The sequence below is a fragment of the Mustela erminea genome, chromosome 2 (assembly GCF_009829155.1).
Source record: "Mustela erminea isolate mMusErm1 chromosome 2, mMusErm1.Pri, whole genome shotgun sequence".
Taxonomy (NCBI): domain Eukaryota; kingdom Metazoa; phylum Chordata; class Mammalia; order Carnivora; family Mustelidae; genus Mustela; species Mustela erminea.
The window spans coordinates 56,959,889-56,985,780 of record NC_045615.1 but is presented as its reverse complement, the minus strand read 5'-3'; the positions used below and the strand labels follow the sequence as shown (position 1 = coordinate 56,985,780).

General features: G+C 46.2%; 1 protein-coding gene and 1 pseudogene across 3 annotated transcripts in view; both read left to right on the top strand.

The window, feature by feature from the left end:
- Positions 1-25,892, top strand: part of TSPAN5 (tetraspanin 5) — a 171,602-nt gene that overhangs the window by 133,830 nt on the left and 11,880 nt on the right. For 2 of the 3 annotated variants that reach the window (XM_032332963.1, XM_032332965.1), the window contains exons 2-3: positions 5,164-5,214; positions 23,779-23,925. In XM_032332963.1, the coding sequence (XP_032188854.1) occupies positions 5,164-5,214; positions 23,779-23,925 (198 nt within the window). The remainder of the gene's footprint in view (positions 1-5,163; positions 5,215-23,778; positions 23,926-25,892) is intronic. The other variant, XM_032332964.1, reaches the window with a different exon arrangement.
- Positions 22,705-22,907, top strand: LOC116585343 (annotated as a pseudogene).

The window sequence follows — 25,892 nt, the reverse complement described above, 5'->3', positions numbered from 1 at the left end:
CCCCCCATTCTTCACACACCAGTCACACCAATCACCTTTTAGACCTTTTTACTTGCTATGTTCCTCTCACCACGGGGCCTTTGCACATTCTCTTCTGACTTTCTGAAATACTCTTCATGTATTCATGCCAAGTCACATTCTCATCTTTCAGACCCCAATTCCTACCTCCCTGACATAGGGAAACCCTCCTGGACTGCGCTCTGGGTCAGGTCTTCCTCTTTTGTCTGTATTGACCTTAGTTTCTTCTCTGTAATAGCTCCATCCAGAGCAGTTTTGTCTTTTATGCTTTATTTGCTTAAAATCTCTCTCTCACTGGACTGGATGCTCACTGGAGACAAGGATTGTACCTGTATTTATCACAAGAGAAAAGTAGTACCTAGCACAAAGTAAGAAGTCAAAATATGCAAAGTGGTATGTGGATGGATGAGTGGCTTCTTAAGTTGTCAGTTGTACTAGTTCGAATGGACACTGTTCTACTTCCAAGGTGTTGGAGGCTCCGCTTGGACTGAAGCAACAGATAGAGAAAGAGATCTTCTGTTCATAGTCCTCAAAATGGGGCAGATGTATCCCTCTTGGCAGAGATGCCCAGTTGCCCTGCTCACATCCTGGGGCCATTTTCCTCTCTAGCTTTTCCTGAGTGTCCGCTCTGCTGGCTTTTGTTCTGTTGCACCCAGCAGGCTTCCGTCAGCGTGCCCCTCTGTGTCCGCTTAGGGCTATTCTCCATTCCAGTCCATTCTCCATTCCAGTTAGGAATACAGCCCTTTGCCTTGAATGCCTGGAAACTAAAGGGGTGATTTTGAGTCTTAGGACAAGAGTCTCAGGAAAGTACTAAAACCGTTTCGAGCTTGACTGAGGACTCAGATCTCCTGAGCAACACAACTTCAAGTTTCTGAGATAAAGTTTCCTTACCTATAAAATGGGGATAATAATTAACTTTAGTAATATATTCTATTTTATTTGAAATAGCCAAAGTTTACAATTTCAACATATGATCAGTAATAAAATAACTACTGAGGATTTTCCATTCTTTTAGTTTAAATTAAGTCTTTAAAATCCAATGTAGGACACCTGTGTGGCTCAGATGGTTAAGCGTCAGCCTTCGGCTCAGGTCATGATTCCAGGGTCCTGGGATCAAGTTCCGCATCAGGCTCCCTGCTCAGCGGGGAGCCTGCTTCTCCCTCTGCCTCTCTCTCTGTCTCTCATGAATAAATAAATAAAATCTTTTAAAAATATAAAATAAAATCCAGTGTGTGTCTTACGCATATTAGCACATTTCAGTGTGCACTGGCCATGCTTGGAATGCTGAGTAGTTAGCAGCTCCTGTATTAGGCAGGAATTAGTGAATTCATATAAAACACAGTGCCTAGTTCCTACTTAGCACTGAACAGATGTTGGCAAAATTACTGTTACTCATTTAAAACATCAAAAATTGGGTGGTCAGATATTAGTATTGCATGTTTGCATATACTGCCACATGGGGAGAGGCCTCAGATCTGCTGTGGTTTTTTACACATACACACACACACACACACCCCTTTTCAAAGGAATGAAGAGTTGACTTTAAGTGTTCTTCCCTGTTGCCTGGAAGTTGGCCTCAAGGTATCAGAATGAGGTCAGTTTGGTGGTTTACGGTCAACTTTTCTTCTAGAGGTGGGAAAGGGAAAACTCAGCGAGCCTCCAGTGCTGCGTGCCTGTCTCTGTTTTTTGGCTCTTTTCTGTTTAATTACTTGAAGCTGGAACAACTCAATTTTAAAACAAAACATATGGGCTGAGAGTAATTGGGAGGACATTTGCTAGTGATGTAGCAGCAAAGGTATGCAGTTGAGGCCCCAGCCCCGGGCCGCTTGCTTAGGTATCGAGTGCTTTCCTTCACTTCACTGTGTTTCGTCTTCAAATTTGTGTTTGGAGAGTCACAGTTAAAGCAGGAAGTCTTAGAGCAAGATTGTAGAGGAAATTGTTCGAATCAGAATTCTTGAAATTCTGATTCTTTCTCCCTCTCCTCTTGGTGGAAAATCACTGGTTTCCAGTCTGTTTATATGATTTGTGAAGGAAAAGGGGTTTTCCAAGTGCCCAGAAGAGAGCTTCATACAAAGAGGACAAAGTTGGCTCACCGTTGAATTTCTCTGTTCTTCTGGGTGACTCTGTGTCTGATCTGCACAGGGGATTTCTGTTCTACAGCCAGTCCTTGTGTGAAGGCAAGGTTCTCATTGTCTTACCTCTTCAAGTCCACTTTTCCTTCTGGTGGGAGGAATATATGATGTCCTCATCCTATCATGTATAATTCTAATCTAAATGCCTCTACTTTCTACCCCATGGGGGCAAATGGGAAATTTTTGGGACTGGTAAGAATGCGTAGTTTGATGTCCGTCTCCTCTTGGTTCCCATCTCTGCTGCATCATTCAGTAGTGGTTGAAACCCTGTAAGCTTCATTCTTCCCTTTCTTAAAATGGGGTTAATGACAGTGCTTATTCCACAATAAAATTGTGGTAAAGCTTAAAAGAGACAGTGCAGACAAAGCACTAATGGGCATAGTGCCTGTCCAGTAATAAGAAGTAAATGTTAGTGATTAGACAGGAGCCTTCCGTGGGAACCTGTCCCCCCGGGAGGAACTGAGCTGACTGAGGTGATGGTGTTGGAGGACTGCATCAGGGAAGATGGTTGACTGGTGTCCGTGAAGATCTTCTGTTTAGAGAAGGTGAGGCTTTTCACTGGGATGAGTTTCACATCAGTAGGTGTGAAGTCAAGCACTCTGTGATTTCGAGGTCTGATGGGTTGCTGTGTCTGCCCTTCTGGCTTGTTACCCTATTGAGTCTAGGACCTCTACATATGAAAGTAACACGCTGAATTGCTCTGCTTTTGTACTAGAGTCCCAAGTATCTTGGAGTCATTTGGGGGACTGCTGTATTTGTTGTTTTCCATCAGAAACATAAAGGGACACTTTGACCAGGGCTATAGAGGGGCCAGCTATAGTTTTCTGTCGGGACATTCACAACGACTCTTTCTAAACCCTTTCCAAACCTCTCAGAGCAAGAGCAGGAAGAAAGGGGTCTTCTGTTTTTGTCAAATCAAGGGTGTGCTGTAGCTTCTGCATCTAGTTCCGAAGGTGTTGGATGTCGTTCATTACAGAGTCTGATAATTGGCAGGAGATTTGGGAAATTGTGCCTCTAAAAACACAACCAGATTTTCAGGGCAGTCAGCCTTCTTCTTTTTGTTTTGTTTTGTTTTGTTTTCCCCAGTCCCTCCTTTCCCCTCTGCTCTTGGTGTTTCCCCCGCCAGCCTCCCTCGGATTGATGAGCTGATGCCCACGTGTCAGCTCCCCCTGCTGCGAATGAAGACCTCGCCAGGTGGACAGCTCTCAGATTTCCCCAGAACGGCAAAGAAGAACCACTCGCACGCCCGTCTTCTCTGTGCGGCCCTCTCAGTGCACAGCTTCCCTGACATTTAACTTAATCAAGATGTTAGTAAAATAAACAGGGTGCGCTGCTGCCGTCAGATTGAAACTGCTCGTTAACCTGCCCCTCTCCTTTCACTTCAGTGTTTGGGAAGGAAATTCCGAGTTGCTCTTGGTAATGAGATGAGGAATAAGATGTGTCTTTGCTCATGGCCAATTACACCCGGTCCTGACCACTGGGCTCTGAGGGGGTGGACAGCCCTGTGCAATGTGTCATCAAAGATGGGACACCCTGATTACAAGACCTGCTATTATTTTAGGTAAAGTCAAGGAGAAAAGACTGAGATACCATCGATTTTAAGACCTGTCCTGATTTCAGACGTGTTAAAACGTGTACGGAAATGTGTATCCCTGAGCAGATAGAATACAGTGACAACTAAGTACAGAAGGGAGTCCCCCACCCCCGCCGCCGGGTACTGCTTGCTTGCTCCCCTGCCCCCAAGCACAGCTCAGGGGCAGCACTGTGGGGTTGTGGTTGGGGAGAGGAGACAGCTCTGTGCTGGGTGCCCCTTTATCTCACTGCAGTGTTCGTGTGCTCCCGGGTATACACGAAGTTACGGCATGGAGGTGAGAGCAGGCGGAGCTGTAGAAGCCCTTCTCAAGGACGATAGAAGTCATTTAAGTTTCTGAAAAATGGAAGAATGCAGGACTTTTCTTTGGGTCACGTTGGACTTTGTAAGATTCATGTTACCTTTGGAAGAAGTTGTGTAAAGAGTGTGGCGCTCTGCCTGCCTTCTTCCTGGCCCGTTCCCAGCGGCATGATGGTGTAGAGAGGATCACCGGCTTTTTTCTGTCCGTGTCCCTCATACTCCATTTCTAGTGAACTCCGGGCTTGGATTTATAGGGGCAGAACTATGCCCTCTCCTACACTGAAAGGCAGTCTTAGACATTATTAATAACTTCGGTTTTACTCAAGGTTCTACCTAATTATTATCCTTCATAATATCAGTGACTTCGAAGCACCTGCGTATTCCAACCCTTCTTTTTAAATAACTTAATTTTTTTTTGTTTTTCTAGCTTTATTGAGATAGAATTGACAGATAAGATTGTAAGATATTTAAAGAGTACATCGTGGTGATTAGATATGTATATATGTTGTGAAGGGGTTCCCCACCCTTGAGGTAACACATCCATGACCTTACGGTTACCTTTCGGTGTGTGACATCATTTCCGTTCCTTTAGAGGAAGTTAGTTTTACAAGACAGTGTTACCAACTGTAGTCATGGTGTTTACATTACATCCTCCGACCTTACTCATCTTACAACTTGTACCCTTTTGCTAACCTTTCAGTATTTATACCCCGCCCCTGGCAACCACGTTTTTACTCTGTTTCTGTGAGTTCGATTTATTTATTTGGATTCCGCATGTAAATGATACCACGCGGTATGTATCTCCTCTGTCTGGCTTATTTTACTTTGCATAAAGCCCTCTGGGTTCATCCGTGTTGTTGCAAATGACAGGATTTCTTTCTTTTCTAAGGTTGATTCCTATACCACCTTTTCTTTACTCAGTTCTTCTTCATGCTTAATTTTCATCAAGGTGATTATGGTATTTCTTTTTCTGTCAAAGGCTGTCACTCACATTTTAGATAAGAGTATTTCTCAGCCTGGTAAAGTGACAAAAGAGTTGGTTGAGAACTTTATTTGTATTTGTATTAGTAAAAACATAGCATTTACCCTTACACTTAACACCTTTTTTTTTCTTTCTTTCAGTTTTTGGGAATAGCATTTCTTGGAATTGGACTGTGGGCGTGGAATGAAAAAGTAAGTTGATGCATCCATTTTGGTTGCTAGAGGTTGCACATTATACTACACTTTGTTTCCTTTTCCTCTGACATCTGCAGACTAGAAAGAAACATGGTTCTTTCATGAAAGAAAGTGTTCTTGGAAGATAATGTCATAGTTCTAAGGCTCCTTAGGAATAAAGACTAAATCAGTCATTATATCAAAATAATTACAAAAGTAACAATACATGTGCATAACAGAGATCGTGTGTTGAAATTGTGTCAGTTAGCTGGAAGTAACCTATTATAATGTGGAACATTTCCTCACTCTGGCACAAGAATTTCAGTAGTGCTTATAAATATCACCAAACCACCTGCAGCCTTCTCTCTCTCTTTCTCTCTCTCTCTTAACCCTTTAAAAGATTACTCAGGCCTTAAAGATTATTTTTCTTTTCTGTGCGAGCATTATATAATGAGCTATTAGCATGTCGTATGAAAGAAGGTAGATATAATTCCTGTTTGAAAATCAGATAAACTTCACATTAATACTAAAGAATGTGACTCCTTGTTTACTGATTGAAAGTATTCAGGAATGTTCAGAATTTATGAGCAAATCCAACATACAGTATTTATGATTGTAATATTTATGTCTTTATGAGCAAATACAGTATTTCCTAGGAATTATTTCCTCAATATTTCCTAGGAAATAGTCTGGAAATATGGAGGAGCATATTCTAGGCTATGGTGAAGACAGTGTTCTGGACATTGATGCTCCACACAACACGCTCGTGACCAACACCCCCCCCCCCCGCCCCGCTGTGTCCACTTCTCTGCCTTACTTCCCCTCTGTACCTTTTAATTGTTTTTTGACGAGTTCTACTGAGACCAGGCGCTGGACTTCAAAAATTAACATGAACTCCTTTTTTCTTCCTTCTTTGGGGGTGGAATCCTTGACAGCATTTTATCTCCCACCTTGAAGGAATGAGGGAGCAGGTGGATGGGTGAAAACTCACAGACACAGAGCTTAGCTTCAGTTTTCCAGAAGACCTATTATCCCTTCGGTATTTCTTCCTTTGACCTTGACCGTGGCCTGAAGCCAAGAGTTTCTGTGAGATGTTCTGTGTACCAAGAGAGCAAAAGTAAGAATGTTTAACAAACAAAAACCCCCTCAGATACTAGTAGGAATTTCTACAAGAAAAAAATGTTCAGATTGCATCAGATAAAACTCAGAGTAAATCCCAAGTTTTGAAAGTGAACCACCCTCTGTTTATTTACAAAATACCTACATACAGAACGTAAAGTGTTTTACAAAAAACCAACCACCTGCCCGCAACATTCTGAAGCAGGGCAGTGATGAAGGGAAATAAGTTCCCCAAACAGACATAATTTGATCTCTAGAAACTTTTATGTTGAAGACTCCTCATCTTTTGGAAAAGTGAATCAGTCCCCTTTTTGGATCATAGATTTGTATTGGTGGAATCTCAGAAATGTTACTTTTAGAAGCCTTCTGATTGGTTAATGATGGATAACGCAGCTTTTTATAATCCTCCTTTAATAAGAGTCCATTTCTATCTGATTTGAAAAGATTTTGGAAGGCATTAAATGAACTAATTGTCTATTGTAGCAATAAACAGACCATTGGTAATTTTGAAGGTTTTTTTTTTTTCTCTTTGTGAAATATAATTACCTTCTTGTTTCATCAGTTGCCCCAAAAGTCTCTTCTGTGATAAAATCACAAAATTCTAAAGCTGGAAGGGTCACCAAATATCAGAGCAAGGGGTTACTGTGGTCCCTGTGTTGGGGGCGGAAACAGCAGACCCCTCTTTGTCAAGGCCACTGCCAATAAATGGAAGGTTTCACTGGAGAGCTCAAGTTACTTGGCCAGTTACCCAGCTACTGTGGAGCAGAACTCTGAGCCGGGACCAAGTGGAGGTAGCAGAGGGTAAAAGGACATGGAGGAACCTAATCTGGTGCACATTGGCCACATCTCCACACCCTCTAACCTCCCCGTCCCCCGCATGGGACACAGCAGTGAATCATGCAGAGTTCCTGCGCCTCTGGGGCCCTGACAGTAGGCAGTTCACTAGCTGAGGACTTCTTCCTGCAACCTTGGATGCTGCCACTTAGATACTGGCTGCTAGTCTCTCTAACTGCGATGGACTCACACTGGGGGACGTCTTTAGGATGTCTGTCTGATGACTTCACTCCTCTACTCCAGTCAGCTGATTTTCACAGCTCCCTGTGAAGCATAAAGTTGATAACAGCCCCCTTTGGGCCCTTGCCCCAACACCTTTTTTTTTTTTTTTCTCCTGCCTCAGTGGTATCTGTGCCTCTGCCCTCACTGGCCCTGCTCTAACCACGGTCCCCTCAGGAGTCTCAAGGGACATTTGTCTCCCTTCTGTTCTGAGCGCTCTTTGCCTGGCTGTCACCAGGCTTTGCTCCTTCTCCTCTAAGTCTGGTTCAAATGACCTTCCCGTGGAACCTACATGACTACCCTCCTCTCCACTTTGGATCTGCTTCCTCACACACAGGTCCGTGTGACATGCTGCCTGTTTCCCATCATCATACCTTTCATGGCATGTCCTCAGCATCTTGAACCCTGCCTGACACAGCCAGACTCTGGAGAAATGTATTTTCCAAGAAGTGAATTCAAGAAGAGGGGTGAACAGTAAATCAGGGTCCCAGAGAAGGGGCAGTGAGGTTGGATGGCGCACAGTGAAGAAATGCACTGGGGGGGGGGGGGGGCAGCAGGCCAGCAGGAGGGAGAGACAGGGAAAGGCAGCAGTCTTCGCCATGGCAGTCTGCAGGCTCTCTCCTTCCCCTTGGCCTTCACACCCCTATTTCTGGGGTGCCTCAGGACACTGGGCAGAGAGTAGGCACTGAGTAGGCCCCTGTACTACCCCCATCCCTGCAGGACTGGCACCCATAATGTGGGGCCGTGGAACCCGATCTGCAGTGATCCCCTTGGTGACTGACTGCAAAAGCAACTCTGTCGAAACCCTATGGGTTAACTACTTCTCAGCTGGAACCGGCCTCAGAGGGGGTGAAATTCTGAGGTGAACCGGAATTTGGCCAAGGGTAGTGGGCACCATGGTCCTCCTGGGCTGCTAACACCAGCCTGTGAATCAGTAAATCAGTAACCACCCTGTAGGGATGTGGTGACATTTACTTGAAGGAACACCTAGAGGTGGATTATCTCCAAACTGGGTCACAGCTGGAAGGATCAGATTTCCTTAGTGGACAAAGCTTTACACGTTTTGATGTGGAATACAGAAACATTCAAGACAAAAATTATTACCCCCCCCATCCTGTACATATTTAATACCAGGCTGAGCCTTAAACCTAGGGCTAATATTATCATTGGCTTTTTTTTTTTTTTAAGGACTTCATTTATTTGACACAGAGAGCAATGGGAGCATCAAGTACAGAGAGAGGGAGACGCAGACTCCCCACCGAGCAGGGAGCCCGATGCTGGGCTCCATCCCAGGACCCTGGGATCATGATGTGAGCCGAAGGCAGACGCTTAACCCACGGAGTGACCCAGGAGCCTCTATCTACTATTGACTTTTAGACATAACAATTAAACAACCCATTTCATCTAAATTCTGAATTGACTGTGCAGATGCAAAGGATGACTGGTTTATGTGTGGTTTTTCAGAGATCATAGGACCTGCTGTTCTAGAAGGAACATTAACGATTTGTAGCATGAATCACCTCTATAACAGGCTTGGCAGCATCCAGCCATAATAGCATTTATTGAGCACATAGCACAGGACAGGGCTTGTGCTGGACTCTGGGGATGTAATTCTTCAGGGAATTTACAGTGTAGGAAGGGTGTACATATGTATGTGTGTGTGTATATATATATATATATACACATAAACTAGTACATCATAATAAATGCTAATTTGGGGGCATATGTAAGTTTAGCAATTTCTGTGGCAAAATACTCACCACTTTTTCTCTTTGGGTTCCTCTTAGTGTTTAAAAGACCTTCCTTCTACCAAAGTAGAATCCTGTCCTACTAGTTTTTATTTATGGATTTTAGATCAACCCAATCGGATCCTACAGAGCAAGTCCTTCTGCATGTTGGCCCTCAAGGTATTCGGGGCTGAGGCCTGGTTTCTTGAGTTTCCTGGCTAAACATCTGCTTTTCTTTAGGAATTGGGGGGTGGGGGAGTTGTCCCTTTATCATCTTGGTCTCGCTCCTCTCACCTTTATCTAGTGTGTCCCCCCTACCGTTGAGAGGGTGCTTTGGGGCCAGGGTGGGTATGGCTGGGTTATGTCCCTTCTCCTCTGGCCTATTGTCCATGTAGCTTAAGATCCCTTTGTTGATCACGGACACTCACAAATTGGTCTCAGATCCAGCTAAGTGTACCCTTTCCACCTCGCGTCTGGCTGCTTTTTCAGAATCAGACTTAAGGTTCCACGTACCCAGATGTTACCCAGCACATTTCCCATTCTGCTGAGCTTGGTTTTAGCCGTACATTTGGATCAAGCTTCTCCCTCAGTTCTTTCTTCTAACTCATGCCTTCCTTTAGCTCCTTGCCCCTCACCCCGCCCCCACCCGTGCTGTCTGGCGATTTTCTGATTCAGTAGGTCTGGGGTGGACACTGGGATGCTTTATTTTCAAAAGCCTTCTGGATTGTTCTGATTGCAGTCTGTTTTAGTTATCACTGATAAAAGCCATTGGTATGTTGAGTAGGCTAAGGACGGAGCCCAGTGACATGTCCCTGGAAATTTCCTTGGAGACTGACACTCATTCACTTATATGTGCCCTTGGGTGTCATCAGTCAAGCAGTTTCTAATCCATCTATTTGTCATTATATCAGACTGTTTATCTGCTTCTTATTCTTGTAGACAGACTATATCCTTCACTTTTCCTCTAATTACCAGCCTAGGAACTTGATAAACCTGGTCCTTTCTTACTGAACCTGTCCTAGGTCCTGGAGCACATCACTTTTTCATCTGAGAACTCAGAAACCCTGTCAGTAAAGCAAGGACTAAGGTACAGTTTATCATTTCCCCGTTCTAGAAATGCTTTCTTCACTTGGCTTCCGAGATAGCCCACATTCCCAGTTTCCCTGCCTCTCAGGCAATGCCTTCTCATAATCCTTTGCCTGAGGCTTGGCTCTGAGACCTCTTCTCTGTCTTCACTCAGGCCCTAGGCAATCTCATCCCAGCTTGGGGCTTCAAACGCCATCTGTCACGGATGACTTCCCAATTCAGATCTTCTATTGAGACCTTACTATCTCCAGACTTGGGTAGCCGGTACCTTCCCTAGCATCTCTGCTTAAATGTCCAGTGGCTTCTGAAAATCCAAAACAGCACTCCTGATTCCCTCCTCAAAGCTGTTCTTCCCAAATGGTAGTAAATGACAACTCCCTTCTTGTACTTGCTCGGGTTTTCTTGACACTTTCCCTTCTCTCCTTCTCAGACCACGTTCAGTCCACTCTGCCTTGAGAAAATGTGGGGAATCTCATTTCTTCTCATCACCTCCACTGTTACACCCTCATCGTAGCTGCTTCCACATCTTGCCTACATGCGTGCAGAAGCCTTCAGTTGTTTCCTGGCCTCGACGCTTGTTCCCCTGCTCCTAACCCAGGCACGTCTCCACAAAGCAGCCAGAGTGATCCTCTCAAAATATAAGATAGCGTGGCTAGTATCAAAGAAACAAGAAGTAACAAATATTGGTGAGGATGTGGAGAAAACGGAACCTTTGTGCCTTATTGGTGGGAATGTAGGTTGGTGTGGCCACTGTGAAGACAGTGTGGAGCGTCCACAAAAAACTAAAAATGGAAATACTAGATGACGTAGCAATTCCACTGCTGGGTATTGATCTAAGAAAACAGAAAAGATACATGCAGCATGTTCATTGCAGCATTATTTACAGTATCAAGATTCTGGAAGCAACCCCAGTGCCCACTGACAGGTGAAGGGATAAAGATATGGTGTATGTATTATATAGTGGAACATTACTCAACTGTAAATAAGGATGAAATCTTAACCATTTGTGACATGGATGAACTAGAGAGTATTCTGCTAAGTCAAGTAAGTCAGACAGAGAGAGAGAGAGAGATGCCTGGGTGGTTCAGTTGGTTAAGTATCTGCCTTTGGCTCAGGTCTTGATCCCAGGGTCTTGGGCTAAAGCCCTGCATCGGGCTCCCTGCTCAGCAGGGAGCTTGCTTCTCCTTTCCCTCTCCAGCTCCCTTTGCTTGTGCTCTCTCTCTCTCTTTCTCTCTCTGTCAAATAAATAAATAAAATATTTTAAAAAGAAAAGAAAAGCCAGAGAGAGAAAGACAAATTAGTATATGATTTATATGTGGAATCTAAGAAAATAAAACAGATCCTAGATAGAACAAATCAGGGGTTAGAAGGGTAGGAGTGGGGGAGTGAGTGAGATAGGAGACAGGCAGTAGAGACACCAACTTGCAGTTATAAGCCACAGGGATGAAAAGTACAGCCTGGGGAATATTGTCAATAATATTGTAATCACTTTGTGTGATAACAGATGGTAACTAGACTTTTTTTGGTGATCATTTTATAATGTGTATAAATGATGAATCCCTGTGTTGTATACCTGAAACTAATACCAAATTTAATGTAATCTATACCTTAAAAAAAAAAAAAAAAGTCTTATCGCTTCTCTGCTCCAAACCTTCCAGTGAGCTCAGTGAGCTTCCTGTCTCACTCCATCCCATAGATGTCATCCCGTTACTAACCTCACTTTCCACCTTGCCCTTTCCTGTTGCTGTAGCCCCCACGGACCACAGTGCTGTTTGTCCAAAATCTCAACTCCCCCCACCGCTATCCCGCGCCTGGGCCCTTTGTCCTTGCTCCTCCCCTACCGGGGATGCTGTCCCCCAGAGATCCACTTTGGCATTTTTCTTCACGTTCTGATCTCTGATCAAATGTCACCTTCTTCCACAGGCCTTCCTGGCCTATTTCAAGTCACTGCTGTCACCCCATGCCCCTTCCCTCTTTCCCTGCTTCCCTGTGTTTTTCTCCTACGTGTTTTCATAGAATCGAGCACTTCCACACCAGCAAGGGCATTGCTCTCGCACGCCACTAAAAAAAGCAGCTCTGTGAGGGCAAAGACTTTTGTTTACTGCTCCACTCCAGTACCTACAGCATCAGCACAGAGTCGGTGTTCAAAAAACACTGCTTCTGAAACAGTGAATGACCAAACGAATGATGAAAGCATTCTCTTAAACTGGGGCGATTTTGTGGCCTGTGGCGTTCAGTTAGAGAGGTGTGAAGTTGCCTCAGATCTCTTGTTGGCGGGCAGTGGAGACAGATCTGCCTGCCTGAGAGTGAGCAGAGTTAGTTACATGTGGCTGTGATGTCTGATCGATAGCGGGACAGTGTTACAAACAATAACACGGCCCCTAATTCGGGATGTTGGGGAAGAAAATACTCCTTTATTTCTGGCATAAAAATGGGAATCAATATGTGATTGTCCTGTTCGGTGGGAAAATGAGGGGTGCCTTTCCTTCTCCATTTTGCCCAGCACGTGTGCTGGTTCCTTAGCATTTGAGTGAGGGTGAGAGGCAGAGGGCTCCTTCGCCAGCAGTCTCAGGTTGGGGTGCTGCCTGCCGCGTCAGTGAGGGCCAGGAGGAGCCTCCACTTTTCCGAGTAGGAAGAGCGTCCGTCACTGGCCGGGACCCGTGTTCCCCCCTGCCCTCCCAATCCAGCCCCTAGCTGTCTGTGCCAAGGATGCATCCAGCTGGCTTTAGGGGGCCTAAAAACACCTTGCAGGCAGGGGTCCTGCGCCCTTTTCTGCTCAGTTCTGTCTGCGTGTTGCCTGCACTGCTGGGGCTGAGAAGATGTCTGAGCCAATGAGGGAGACCATGCAGAGGAGCTTTATATGCCCTAAAGACGGCACAGGAAAAGGTGGCTCTTCCTGAAGGGGTTTCGTTTTCACTTCTGTCTCTGTGGATCTTTAGGGTTAAACTTCAGGAGAATGATGACCTATTCTGTTGGAGGTGGGGAAACTGAGGCCCAGAGGGGTTACACTGGAAGTCTGGCCCCTCCCCATAGGCTGGGCCCCAGCCCTCCCCTGCCCGCCTTTTTGCTCACCCTGCTCTGGCTCCCGTCGGGAACGGGCTAGAGGGAAAGTCTGGCTGTTCTGAGCCCAGAGGGGAGTGGGAATTAGAAGAGCTCTGGCCTGTACTGCTTTTCTCTGGGGCGTTCCTGGGGATGGATAAGGAAGATCTTTCTCCTGGAGGCTTTGCCCTGACCACTGCCTTGCTGTGAGTCTCATTTCAGAACCTTCCAGTTGCTTCTTGTCACAGTCATTGACAAGATTGTTTTCCAAGACTCACCTTGGAAAAACTGCCTCAATTTTCCCAGGAAGGAAAATCTGAGACCATGAGATCCAGTGCTTCGGGCCATTCATGGTGGTGGCTGTCGAGTTTCCATAGCCAGAGAGAGGCTGTAGGGGTAGGGGGTTCTCCCGATATCTGGAACAGAGCACTACATGCTTTGGCTTGGAAACTACTCTTAAGGAGCCGCTTCTGAGATGCCGAAAATCCTTCTTTGAAGATAGCATCCCATTGGCAGAAATACAGTGAGTTAGTCCACATCTCTCTCTGTTACACCAAGTCACTCTCTCGAGTTTCCTGTTTTAGTCCAAAATCTGAAAACAGAGCAGCTCTTGCTCAGTACCTGCAAAGTTAGCATGCAAGTTAATACGTTGTAACCAGTACTTTTTCTTTTGGTGTGTCTGCATAAACCTTTTTCAGAGGGGTTTCTCAGAAATGAAATTGAGGTGGGTCAAAAGTTCCATGACTTTGTTGTTCCCTCTCAGATATCATAGTCCTACTTTCATTCTGAGGCACAAGTTCAGGCCCGGATGAGTTGGATGGTGATCAAAACTCCAACCCTGGGGCGCCTGGGTGGCTCAGTGGGTTAAAGCCTCTGCCTTCGGCTCAGGTCATGATCTCAGGGTCCTGGAATCGAGCCCCGCATCGGGCTCTCTGCTCATTGGGGAGCCTGCTTCCTCCTTTCTCTCTGCCTGCCTCTCTGCCTACAAGTGATCTCTGTCTGTCAAATAAATAAATAAAATCTAAAAAAAAAAACCTCCAACCCTGATGATGTTGGGTTCCAATGTTCTCCCTCACCCAGCTCCATCTGCCTTGGGTCCCTGAAGAGGGAAGCAGGGTGAGGCCTTTGCCCCCTGCTTCCTCCTGTCACCCCTCCCCACTCACCAGATGTTCCTCTGCCCACTTCCTGCTGGAGCTGAAGTACGGGTGGGGCTGGGCTCTTGGGACCAGGCAGAGGGTGGAGGGGATGATGTCTTGGTCTTTTTGAAGCTTCCTGCTGGGTCCCTCTGTCTGGTGGTTCCCTTGAGTTTGGTGGCTGTGTATGCTCCAAGTGGCTGCCTAGTTCCCCAGCTCAGACCCGGCCGTCTTCCTCAGCCTGCACTCGTCTGCACTCTGCCTTCTGAGGTTTCCTGTTCTTACCCCAGCTGCCTCTTCCTGGGCACACTCATGTGGGGGTGAGGCCCATGCCACCAAGAATAGCCCTCGCCTGCCCTGGAGCCCTCCTCTTTCCTTCTTGGGCAGGCTGACCTAAGTCACTGTTGTCTCAGAGCTCCCCCAGTAGGCCCCTTGAAAGTCCTCACCAGGTTTAAGGTGAAAAGCAAGCTGCGGGGGAGTGGTGGTGCACAGCACGGCAGCCACTTTCTCTAGAGAAAGGAAATTCTATTTTCTCCCCTACGTCACTTTCTGTCCGCTTGATTTTGCTGAGGTGTGCGGGGAGAGAGAAGTGCCTCTTGGCCTGTGGGGGGTGGCAGGTGGCAGCGGTGGGGAGAGGCCTTTGTCTCTCCTACTTACTTGGGTTTTCAGAGGGTGATCAGGGAAGTCCAGGGCCAAAAATATCATTTTAACATGTTACATACTTAAAATTTTAGACACAGATAACACAATGTTCTTTTGAAAATGAGAACCTTCATACCCACTGCTGCTTGCTTTTTTCAGACAGGAGAGCATCATGGAGGTGGGGTAGGTCATCAGTAGACCACTCTGGGATCTGCTGGCCTGGGCTGGAAACTCTGCTATGTCACTTTCTCACCCTGGCGAGCTGGCAGCTGCCCATCTCTGAGTCTGTTTCCTGCCGTGGACAGCTGTCCTGCCTGGTAGGCTTGTGGTGAGGGTGACTTAAGCTAGGTAGCCCAGTGCCAGCCATATCGTGTGCTCAGTAGCGTAGCCCTTTTCTAGCCCACCTGGATCACCCCAGAGCCGGCCAGCTGCTTCCATGATGTCCACCTGCTGCCCAGGTTGTGAGCTAAGTACACAAATGACTGGGCTTTCCACTGCTCAGAACGCCCTCATTCAAACCCAGTGCCAGCCCGTCTACCCATTAGCCTGCCCTCACCGGCCGTCAAGCTCACACATAGACCCTTCAGAACCAGAGCCTGTCACTTTGTCTCTGCACTTGCTGACCTCACCTTCTCCCCTTCCCCTCTGTGTTCCCACAGCACTCACCCTGCTGCTGCTTCTGCCCAGCACCGTGCTCACCTGTCTCCCGCCAGATGACCACCTGAGGGTGTCACTGTGCCTTCACTCTGAATACCCATGACACATACAGTTGCCTGTCAGCTCTTGGGTGATCCTGACTTTGCTTAGTAACTGAGTGACTTCTGTCTCGGGCCCTAGAGCACAGTGATCACCTACTACTAGGCTGTTTGCTTTTTCTTTTCGTTTTTCTTTTCTTTTCTTTTCTTTTTTTGTTTTTCCGCTTTAGTTTGGGCAGGGAGCACACCGTGATCAGAGCCTCTATTACATATTTGGGTTTAAACATTATACTTAGGACCATTCCTGGGTATGTATTCCATCATGAGGACACACATGTAAAGGCGTCTGGCAAGTGGCCTGGGAACAGGCTGGATTTCTGAAAAGTGACACTTTTGCCTGTGGATTTGTTTCCATGTTCAGAGAGGCAGTCCTTCCCTCTGGGGTGGCATTTGTGGCCCAGGAGCAGCACCAGTGGGTAGGACTTGGCACAGCTGGCCGCGGCACCAACTGATTGATTGCAGAATTTCATGGAGGCCTGGAGGATGATGTCTCTCCTCTTCCTCTCCCCACACCAGGTCATGGCCATTTTTTAAAAAGATTTTCTTTATTTATTTTGAGAGAGAGCAAGAGAGCGAGTGGGGTGGGGGAGAGGCACAGGGAGAGAGACAGGATCTCCAGCAGACTCCATGCTGAGCGCAGAGCCCGGTCAGTCTCAACCTCATGATGCTGAGAGCATGACCTGAGCTGAAATCAAGAGTTGGACAGTCAACTGACTGAGCTGTCCAGGTGCCCCGTGGTCATGGCCATTTTTAAGCTGTAAGAAGGGATTACTTCATCTCACCGATGATTTTTTTTTTTTTAACAGAAAAAAACTAGGCGACCACATGCCTTTAAGGCAGCTGGCCTTCCTTTAACCTTGTGTCGCTTCTCCAGGCCCTGAGTCCTGCTGTCCCCACAACTGTACACACCCCTGGACTATGGGTCCCAGTGAGCTCCTGGTTCTTCACCTTTCAAGTCCTCGCCCTGGACTCTGCCACGATTCCTCAGGCAAATGGATGTCTTGGGGTTTGCAGAGTGGCCTTGCTTTGTAATGTTCTTTGGGGATCTCTGATGAGTGTTGAGGGAGCAGGTCTGTTGCAGTATGGTCTTCCTGTGGACAAGTCTTCCTGTTGAAAGCTGCATCTCCAACTCTCCAGAACCACCCCCACCCCCACTCCTGGAGCTCATTTTCTTTAGAATGTTCTGTCTTGTCATTCTCTCCCAAGTCAGGAAACTCTTTCCTTCTTTGTACTCTAGGAAAGCTGCTGCCAGTTCCACCCCTGTAGGGTCTGGTTTATGGGGGATGGGTGAATCAGGACCCAGTCCCATAAATCTCAGAGGGGTCCATCTGGCCTGGCTCTGGGTGCACGTTCCATATGCCTGTCTCTTTGTTTCTCATCCAGCAGTTGGGAGGAATGTGCTTGTATATGCCAAAGCAGAAGAGCCCCAGACCTTAGGGGCGTATTAATGCTATTTTTGCATTTCTTTTCTGTGTGGGTTGAGAGAGAAGAAACTGAAGCTTGCCAGGTGGCACACAGAGGACTCTCTGAGCTGGTGGTGGAAAAAACCACAGACACTCCTGAGGTTTATTGGTTTGAAACCCTTCCGCAGCTCTGTTTGCCTTTTCATTTCTACACGTGCGTAAAAGCCTTTTCCAAGAAAAACCAGTTCTGCTCAGAGCATAGTCCTTTATTGCAGAAGCATGGGTGAGAAGCTGCTTCAGTTTCAGGAATAGTTGAATGAATGAGGTGCTGAGGAGGAGGAGGTCGGTGGGAAGGTGGGCCAGTTTTCCACATTCTTGCCAAGGTGTATAGTGTTCGTCAAACCACAGAACGATGAGATTCCACAGGGAGGAGGACATTGTTAAGTATCTGGAAGGTCCCTCCAGAGCAGCACATCTTCGATGACCAGTGCACCAGTTGGCTCCTTGGCAGCAGAGGCCTGTTTTCCCTGTTCAGGGTGCCGCCATCTTGGCAACATGGCTGCTGACTGCCCAGTGTGCTCACCACTGTTGACTCACTTCTCACTGCTCTTTTCTCCACGGCACCACTTCTGTGCGCTCTTAGCTTCTACCCACTCATGGCGTCTTCCTACTCATGGCTTTTGCTTACTTACGGCTTCTCTCTTCTGCCTCTACTTGGAGTGTCTTTAGGTGACTTTCCATTCCCAAACAAAGACGATCTGGCTGGCAGGTCAGTTACTGCCACCTTCATTAGGTGTGATCGTCAGATACAGTCATGGCTTTCCTTAAAAGGGTCAGGCAGAACAAGTACCAGAGCAAGATGGATTCCCCTCTAGTGCGGTTGAGTTAGAGGCTCCTCCTCTGTGCTTCAGTGTACCTTTGTGTTTCTTTTGGTCTAATAGGGTAGTGACGGTAGTGAGGATGGGGATAAATTTTCACTGAATTCTTACTTTGCGCCATGCACTTAGCATAGTGTTTGGATGTACTTGAATTATTTCCTTCATCCTTATGATGTGGGGTACCATTTTGCTGATGTGGAAATTGAGTCTTAGGCGGGTTTGATAACTTGCCCAGAATCACACGGGTCGTAGGTCGTGGAACTGGGATTCAGGACGAGTTATCTGTATGATCACGTCCTGTGTCTTTGCCCCACAGCTAGCACTGTCCAGGCGACCCTCTTTCTGTGTTTCAGGATTCCAGGGGAAACTGTAGGTGAGCCCGGTGGGCTTGAGTACAGTGCAGGATGTATGCTCCCTGCCGCATTCGAGGGCAGCCTTGTCCAAGTGACTGGAATATCAGTCTCCCTTTTACTACAGTGGATGCACACTGATACCTTTTGTTTGTTGGCTCTCTAAGCTTCTGTCTGCTATTGCTTCAGACACGTTCCATGAGCATGTCTGATTTCTTTTTAGACACACATGGGTCTCCTTGCTAAGTTCTGAGAGATACTGTCTAGTCCCTAGTAGATAACGGAAATGTCCTATTTCACTGGAGGATCATCTCTTAAAGGCTCTGGATTGATATGCCAAGAGCTAGCTGTCCAAAAGCCAATTTCTGGAATGGCTAATTTGCTGAATATATTTGTTGTTTTTTAACTTTTTAATTGGCTGGTCTTCATCTTGTCTTCGAAGCCGCCCTTTATGGTGCAGTAAGTGTGTGTTTGTGCATCTCCTGCAGCACTAACCATAGACCCCGGGGAGCTGGCTGAGGGGCCTCAGACTGTAGATACAGGCGTATATAGAGTGTGACTGCAAAGAACGCTTACACAATAACAAGGACCATCTGTGTAGTGAATCTCCCCGCCCCCCACCATATTCTCAGGTCTGTAGTACTGGAATCTATTTTTTTGTAACCCGCGATCTCGGTCTCTGGCTCTCTTCTGCTGACTGTTCTCTGCTGCTGCTGTTCAGAAGACCATTTTCGTGTCAGCCCAAACAAACGGATAAAGGAAGAAGTGCACGTGGCTGATTGCTCTGCTTCTCTTGCGTTTATCTTCATTCCAGTTAGGTGCAGCTTCGCAGGATGGTATTTTCTGACTTTATGCACGACGTCCAAGCCCCTTAACCCTTTCAGCTCCCTGGGCTCTGCCTGCAGGATCCTTAGAGGAGGAGCACAAGCCCATACCCCCGGGATGCAGATACTGGGCTGCGTGTCTGTGTGCTTCTCACTTGAGCAGCAGTTCTGGGTACAGAGGAGAGTAGCCAATTGCCTTTTTGTACTTTTTTTTTTTTTTTCCGACAAGTTTGAGTTTCTGAGACGTTGATATTGAAGCCAAAGGGCTGAAGAATCACGTTTACATCAAGAATTGGAGCTTACATCATGTATTTTTTGTCAGTGTTGGAGACAAAACACCTAAGAGTTCCATCCAGAACTCATTTCATTAACGGTGCTGAGTTGATATCAAGTCAACAAGAAGGAAGACTTTACCTGGGCTTAAGGGCTCAGTTGACTGGAAGTAGCAGCCAGCTGAGTAAAGGGGTCGTATTAAGTCCAACACTTAGCTCTGCCCCTTTCCTGCTCCCTGTTGGACCCCCAGAACTTTCTTCTCAGCATAAAGTTTGAACTTCCAGTGTTGGCTGAGTGTGTGTGTGCATATAGTTATGCATCTGTGTATATGCCCACGTGCAGCACTGAAAGCTTAGTTGATTGACAGCTGTTGTCAGGTTGTGCAGGACTCCTCAGATGGCAGACAGACCCAGACAGAACTGCCTTGTGCCGTCAAGGGCATGTACTACAAGGATTTTGGAGTGATTTGCAGAACAACTCGTCAGGTCAGGGATTATCAGGCCCACAGGATTTTCCGTCCCAGCCCTTATTCTTTGTTTCTTCCTGTGCCTGGCTTTCTGGTTCTCACTGTGGAGACTTGATCCACATGGTGAAAAACAAAATGTGGCTGCTGATTTGGGCCTTTTATAACTTCAGCCACAAGAGGGAGATGCCTATTCCAAACCTTGGTGTGCGAGGAAAGGGGTTCAGACTTCTCAGCGGTCATGAGGGAAGGGGGGGTTATGAGAGAATTTGGCTGCTCTGAGGGGCACAGGGAGTGCATTTGAGGGGGTGGGCAGGAAGCCTTACAAGATGGGGAAGTGCTCTTGCCCAAAGATGAGGGTGGTGCCCACAGGTTCCCAGAAGACTAGGTGTCTGCTGCTGTTGTTCTAGTGCATTCCTGAGGATTTACCGCGGATGGGAACGTCTATTTTAAATCACTTGGCAGACTTAACTGTAATCTTAGAGCTTGTATTTTTTTTCTTCCCGCTTCTTGTCAGCTACAAGCCTTAATGTTAATTATTCTTCAGCAGGCATGTTCTAGCACTTCTTACTGATTTGTCTCATTGAGCTTAACACAATTAAAAAGTCCAGTGAGAAGACCCCATCTTTGAGACAGCAGAAGGCCGAGCTGTCAGCTCCCCATCATTTCTGTAATCTGGAATCTCGGCTGCCAGGATTGGGTTCAGCGCGGCTGTAATCTCTCTGTGTAGTCTGAATCAGTAAGACTGCTTTTCAGGGGCTCTTGGGCAACATGGCGCAGGTGAAGGAGTGCTGTCTTTTGTTGTTCATCTCCATCTGGGTAAGTAATCCTAATCCCGAGGAAAAGGCAGAAACTTGAGGTTTGACCAGTTGAGTTAGTTTCCAACTGATAATGACCTGGGTATATTCTGCATGCATTACAAATTAAGTTCTTGGTCATCTTTTTCAGGCTTTGCAGAATATTATTTCCCCAAAGCACTCAGTATCTGTCTCCAGTCTTGCCTTTTGCCAGAGTTTAGGATTAAAAGTAGAATCTGCAGGCCAGCTAGACCCCCAAATGATTGTTGTTTCCATGGTAACAGTAGGAAGCCCCTCAATTAAAGCTGCCCCTGTAGGCTGGACAGAGTAAAAGTATGAAAATAAGTTTGTCTGCAAAGCCAAATCTCATCCTCCAAATTAAACCTAGAGAGGACAGATGCTCCAGGAAACTACTGACAGTTGAGATCATGGTTTTGTTTTTGTTGTTGTTTTAATGATTTTATTTATTTGTTGGAAAAAGAGAGAGTGAGAGAGCACAAGCAGGGGGAAGGCACAGGCAGAAGAAGAAGCAGGCTTCCTGCCAAGCAAGGAGCCCGATACAGGACTCGATCCCAGGACCTGGGATCCTGACCTAAGCCAAAGGCAAATGCTCAACCAACTGAGCCACCCAGGCGTCCCAGAGATCATATATTTTGTAGCCTTTTGAGGGTGTAGCTCAGTGTTTGAAACACAGGTGTGCCCATGGATTGGCTGACTTGCTTTGCCAGAGTTGCTCTGATAATTGTCTCTTTTATCCATGACTTCTTTGTGTCCAGCTGTAGCTCATGGAAGACGGGGAACAATCTGATCTTTGCTCAGACTTGAGTGTGAGTCACAAAAGCCCATTAAAAGTGGGTGGGATCATCGAATGGTCTTAAAGTTGGAAGGAACCGAAAGGTCATTAAGTCCCAATGTCACATCCAATTTGGGAATCCCTCCTGCTGCAGAACTGACAGAGGCTCACCGCTTTGGCTCTTGCATGAGCCAAAGCCTTCTCTCATCCTTTGAGGGAGACCTACTGTTATCAGAAAGGCCTCTTTGTGATGGAGCTGACATCTCTTCCTGTCACTTCCCCCTCTGCTGCCTTGTTTGGGTGCCAAGGAAATGCAGTCTCCTTCTCTCATAATTGTTAACTTTTAAGAATGTTATCACGCACCCTCCAGTGTTGTCTTTCTTTCCCCCTGGCTGAGCATGTACAGAACATTAAGGCCTTAAGCATGAACACCTGTGTTCCCAGGCATTCTAGGAGGAGAGGTTGATTTCCTTCTAACACGGGACCCTCAGTACTGTTGCCTGGATTTTGTGTGACTTCTCTGGCAGAGTTTTTTTCTTGCTATCATCTGTGTAGGTGGAGAATTGGTAACAGTATTCCTGTGTTTTCCCTCCCCACCCACACACACCCCTCCCTGGAGTACTCCTCATTCAGAGCTTGGAAATCTAAGAAACAAGACTGGATCAAACCATTGGACCAAGCTGTCTCATGAAGGGTGTGGTTGCATTTGTGACGTTCCCTCAGAAGTTTTGTGAATACACCCTACATTCCTAACTGCTTTCCTCATCTCTCAACCCTTCATCTGTGACTTGACTTAAACCTTTGACCTTTCCTGTAAGGTTTAAATTGTGCATTTTAAGAGTTCATTTCTCATATGTGTTCTATTATTATTTCTCATATGTGTTCTATTGTTAATATCCTATTATTGTTTTTTAAGTCCATGCCTCCACCCCCCCCCCAAAAGAAACAAAAACCCAACAAACAAAAGATGTTTTTGTCCAAGTGATCCTGCAACCTAAAATGGACTAAAACTTACAACCCTTAAACTCGGGCTTTCTGATAGCCCCAGGTCTCTGGCGATGGATGAGAGAAGGCTTCTGCTGACTGGAAGTGCTGGGAAGCAAATACATGGCTTCCACTGGTTGAGGAAAGAACATGAAGTAGATCTTTTGTTCTCATTCCAAAAAAAAAACCAGCTTTGCGCAGTGGCAGTATCGTAGCCAATGAGGTTTATCCGAGGTGCGATTATTGCTAATTGAAAAAAAAAAAATCAATAAACAGCTGTGTGACCTCTGGCAAGTCACGAAGCCTCTCTGGGCTCCATTTTTCTTGAAGTATAAAATCAGATAAATACTTTGCATTCTTTCAGTTTGTTAGGAGTGTTTTAAAACAAATGGTTTAAGCCTTCACAGCAAGCTATACAATGATACTCTGGGATATTTTGAGAGTTCAAAACTAGTAAGATAAGAAAATAAAATATTGATGATATTGGCTATTTAAGACTCCTGGACATTCATGGTTTCAAAGTAACAGTGGTCTGTCTCTGTAGGAATGTAGAGCAAATATGTACCTTGCATTTTAGAGAGAAAAAAAAAATCTTGTAATTTCTAACATAGGTTCTGGGTGGTATTTGATATGGTATCATGGTTGAGTGAGAAATTTTTGTTAAAAAAAAAGAGTTCATAGAGAAATGAAAGAACTCTGGGTTCCTTTGGCAGGAGAATAAAAAGGGTGGAAAGCCAAGGAGTAACTCTGGATTTGTGAATCATTTAAATATCAATTCTTAAAAAAAATCGTGGTGAGGAAATACCCCCAGTAAGTCAGTGTGAGACAGTCACCAGCACAAACCCAAGTGGGCTTTGGGGATCTGAACCTGATGGGATCTCCTGTGAAGCTCAAGGGCAGATCCCAAGGCTCGGTTTTTCCCTGGAAAAATTACAGGGGCTTGTGGCTGGGACTGGCCCGTCTCAGCCTTCGGCACCTGGCTCATTCCTTGTTCCCTTGGCTTCGGGCAGACACTTGTCTGACACCTGCTTGTCCTGGCTGCGGAAGAGTGACCCCTCTTCCTGGGTGTTGGGAAGTGTGTTTTTCTCACACACTGTTTTGAATTAATTTGCAGTGTTTCTTGAGTATCAGTCACACCTCATCATCAGATCACCTCTCAAGTGTTTCTTTGCGAGGGGGACAAGGCAACTGTAATAATCTTTCCATGTTGAAAAACTGCCCCCACATCCTGGTGACCCGTTGTGTTTGCTTCTCTGCCCCCAGGGAGTTCTGTCCAATATCTCTTCCATCACCGATCTCGGCGGCTTTGACCCGGTCTGGCTCTTCCTCGTGGTGGGAGGAGTGATGTTCATTTTGGGATTCGCAGGGTGCATTGGAGCGCTACGGGAAAACACGTTCCTTCTGAAGTTTGTGAGTATCCCGTTCTGTGCACTGGCGGAGGCCCAATCTCCTGTCCTCCTGCAGGAGGACGCCCTATCTCTAGGCAAGGTGGCTCTTCCAAAGACCCAGTGAAAATATGGCCCAGTTGACGCTTTCCTTTCAGAACTCTCTAGATCACCCTCCGTGCTTCCTTAGTGAAAGCCTTTCTTTTGGAGATTCCTTCCAAAGGAGGACGGAAGGACCTGTGCTTCCACGTATGTATCCAAAACAGGCTTGTTAAGTGCAGCCGACAGTTTGCTGAACATGCTGGTCAGTCTGGAGCGTGGCGTGGTGGAGGGCATCTGTGTCGATGTTCTCTGTGCAGCAGTGTCCACTCCCCTTTCCAAAAACAGGGAAAGGATGGAAAACAAAAAAATCCACCTTCCTGTCATGAGGAAAGATGGTGAGATTTCTAGGCAACAGTGTTAGTATCATAACCACATGTTCCTAGAATCCTGCTCAACATCGTCCAGAGACATTTTCATTTAAGACCAGAGCACATGCTAGCCCCGGTCCCCACAGCAATGTGGGACATGCTGCTCTTCCCCAGGATTTCTGCCACGTCATCCTCTGGCATTTTTCTTGAATGCCCTTAAAGAGTGCAGACTCAACCGTACCCCAGCCAGGGTAGCCTGCTTTGGAATTTGGGCAGCCCTGGTACAGATGAGGTTTTGGCAAATCAGACCTGAAAGGTCGTATGTTTAAGCTGAAGTTTACATGACTCTGCTGGGAAACGAGGGACACTGGTGCTCGCTACGATTGAACGAGCAGCTGGTTCTCTGTTCTGTATACACTTGTCTGTGGTGGGAGCAGCTGGTTTCCCAACACTCCACTGGCCTTATGCCTTATCTCCCAGTTCCCCCTTTTAAACACACACACACACACACACACACACACACAGAATTCTGTCAGTGCCCACCTAATCAAAGACCGGGAGACCAGGAGAGATTTGCCCCTGACCCTCACCTGCCAACCTGCCAGTCGTCTTGGCAAGAGATCCTTCTAAATGTGTGGGCTCACCTCACTCCACTTTCTAGAGCCTCATAGGACCCCAGATAATATTTAACCATTTGCCACTGTTTTATCAGTTTTAGCCTTCATGCCCCCAAATATGGGATCCCCTTTAATGTGATTTATTTGAATATAGTTCAGTTTATAAGAGGAGTCCCTTTGATAATAACTTATTGTATTTGTGTTTGAAGGTACCAGGGTTAATAGCAGAAACTGATTGGCTTCTCCAAAATCAACATAATTTATCAAGCCCCATGTTGGAAATGAAGAAAATTGTATCATTTCTTGGCTTTTGGAAATCACAGATAATATTTAAAATGGCTTTCTGTTTAGGACATACAGTCAGAACAGGCCCAGAATATTCTTTGAGCAGGAGCTATGAAATAAGTAGGAAGCAAATGCAAACATGCCTTTAACAGCCCCAGGGATCTGATGCTACAGGGCTAGGAGAATTGCTGAGGGAAAATCTGGGAGGTAAGATCATGGGAAATGGAAATGGAGCTTCCTGGTCAGCTGAGGCCCTAAGACGAAGCCTGCGAGTCAGTTTCTGCACCTTTGGAACTAGGGGAAATGAGGTCACAGGGCCAGGGCGGAGAGGTTTCTGCCAAATATTTGATAAGAATTTAATTCAAACTCAGTTTTTGATCTCTATATCATGTAGCAATAAGAGAAACTTTACCAGGGTAACTGGAAAATGAACTTGCCTAACCTCTGTGGCGGTGAGAACAAAAATCAAATTAACTTCGTGCATGGCTTCTGTGGTGGTATTTTGTGTGCACATGCGTGTGGGCCAGCTCTGATTTTTCTCAGTTGCATAGCATGATAACTTTTGTATTTCTGTATCTACGAAAGGGAGGGGACTTGTTTTACACTAGGGGTAGGCCTTGAGTAAGAGTGATCATTTTTTTCACTGTCCTTTTTACTAGATGGAGGAAATCTTACTTTGA